At 39.4% G+C, this 2,291-nt stretch overlaps 1 protein-coding gene across 1 annotated transcript in view; it reads left to right on the top strand.

Annotated features, from left to right (window-relative positions):
• LOC103772184 (pseudouridine-5'-monophosphatase-like) overlaps window positions 1–2,291 on the top strand; it is a gene marked incomplete at its 5' end in the record, with an annotated part of 33,598 nt that overhangs the window by 31,148 nt on the left and 159 nt on the right. Inside the window, one exon of the mRNA XM_008939505.1 lies at window positions 2,246–2,291. Coding sequence (XP_008937753.1) covers window positions 2,246–2,291 — 46 coding nt within the window. The remainder of the gene's footprint in view (window positions 1–2,245) is intronic.

Below are 2,291 nucleotides of genomic sequence, written 5' to 3'. Positions count from 1 at the left end.
CGGAAGAGCAGGAGTGAGAAAACTCATGTGTTAAGGTAAAGACAGTTTTAATAGGTAAAGCAAAAGCTGCACATTCAAGCAAAGCAAAACAAGGGATTAATTCACTATTTCCCATCATTAGGCAGGTGTTTAGACATCTTCAGGAAAGCTGGGCTCCATCGTGCGTAACAGTTATTTGGGAAGACAAATGCCATCCCTCCTTCATTCTTTTACCCCAGCTTTAAATGCTGTGCATGATGTAGTATGGTATGGGACATCCCTTTGATCAGTTGGGGTCAGCTGTCCCAACTGTGTCCCCTCTCGGGTTCTTGTGCACCCCCAGCCTACTCACTGGTGGAGAGGTGTGAGGAGCAAAACGGCCTTGGCTCTGTGTAAGCACTGCTCATCAGTAACTAAACATCCCTGTGTTATCAGTGTGATTTTCAACACAGATCCAAAACGTAGCCCCATACTAGCTGTGTGGAAAAAAAATAACACTATGCCAGCCAAAACCAGCACAATACCACATTGTTCAAACTGGAATTCAGTGACTACGTAAAGGAAATGAGCACAAAACGGATTGGTGTGATTCCATTGGCTCACTAAAAATCATTAAGTTTTACTTCATTACATGCAAGGTGGGAAGCACCTCTCGCTTTCTGTTGGCAGACTAAGTGGTTGGTGACATCTCGATGGACAAGAATCTGTATTTTAAGACGAAAAGAAAGCAGAAAGAATGGGTTCATTCCCTCTTCCTCTGCCTCTGGTACAGATGGCTATATATATAGTGCAGACATTTAGTACATCTTGCAAAAATGTTTTCTTTGAACATAAAGTTTTTGCAGGTTGTGACTTGATTCTCTTAGAGCACAACCAAGAGTTGTGCATCCCTAATCTTCCCTGTGGAGATAGTGGTGTTAGAGAGCCTGAAAGACACAGTGTGCTGTTGTGTGTTGTCCTAGTGTGTCATATCTGGATTCAGTCAAAAGTTAAACTAAGTTAAGCAAATCATTACTCTTACCCATTCAATATTGCTTGCCACAGTCCATTGTGCTGCAAAGAAAAGGATAAGAAAATCCATCCTGGGTGTGTGGGAAGGGATTTGGCAGATCGATGATGACTGCAGAGAAGGGCTTAATGCGTGAGAGATAAATCTGTAATAACGCAGAGTTGCACTCTCTGAAGGGTGCAGGGAAAATTGCACATCCCAACATCTGTGGTGAATTACTGGAATTACTTGTGGCAGTAATTGTTGTATTCATAATAGTAGCGGTGCTAGTAATATTAATAATAAATGCAGTCTGAATTGTGGAAATGTTAGAACCCACTTGTCAGCGTTGGTCAGAATTTTTCAGATGGCTGGATACCAAAGGTTACTTTCAATTATCCATCACCAAAAAAACAAACTCAGGACTGAATAATATCTCAAACCGATGCTTCATTGTCTATGTTCTGTATTGAACTCCAAAAGCGATATCTTTTAATATATAAAAATTTAATTTAGATTGTTATATATTTATTAATCAATATTCTGATGTTAAATTGCAAAATTCACATGAACAATGTATTGATTGTTTTTAACAACTTTGCTTCCAAACTTCAGCGTTGAGTGTGTGTGACTATTGTAAGGCATGGAACTTTTACCTGGCTAAACTATCTCTTCTCTCAAAGTAACCTTCCAGTATATTTGCTGATTTTCTTCCTCACCGTTGCTTTGCAAGAATTAAGCAAGTAGAGCGTGAATTCGACAGCACTCTTCTGGCGAGTGAATTCTGTCTTACTCTGCAGTCATCCAAAGTCCTAATATTGGCCTAGGCAGTGTAGTCTTCCCCTCCTTGTGCAGGTAGGAAATGCCACACCTGTAAGTGAAAGCACTACTTTTGTCATTTTGCAGTGTGTAAAGTTGGTCTTGAGGAGTTAAATCGCCTGCTTATAAAGGTATTTAAGCACTTGCTTAACTTTAAGCTTGTGCTTAAACTCATCCCTACAAAACAAATCACTTAGGAACATCTGGATACCCAATTGCTGGGATTTAAGTATGCATGTTGATTTTTAAAAAAAAAAGTGTAATTAACTTAAGGTTAATTACCATGCAGATGTTCAAACTGAGAGGTTTTCCCTTATTCTAATTAGGGATGTCTGAGCCAGGAATTGAATTTACCTTTCTTTCTGGTATTTGGGATCATTCTCTCTTTTAAAATAAAAGATTGAAAGTTCGTAGTGACATTATTCTTTCATTTTTTCCCCTCACCTCCTTGTTTCTCAGTGTCTTGTGTTTGAAGATTCACCACTTGGAGTGAAAGGAGCCCTGG

This window comes from Merops nubicus, unplaced genomic scaffold, assembly GCF_000691845.1.
Source record: "Merops nubicus isolate BGI_N331 unplaced genomic scaffold, ASM69184v1 scaffold3724, whole genome shotgun sequence".
NCBI lineage: Eukaryota > Metazoa > Chordata > Aves > Coraciiformes > Meropidae > Merops > Merops nubicus.
The sequence above is the reverse complement of the archived record's forward strand: the minus strand, read 5'-3'. Positions and strand labels throughout refer to the sequence as shown.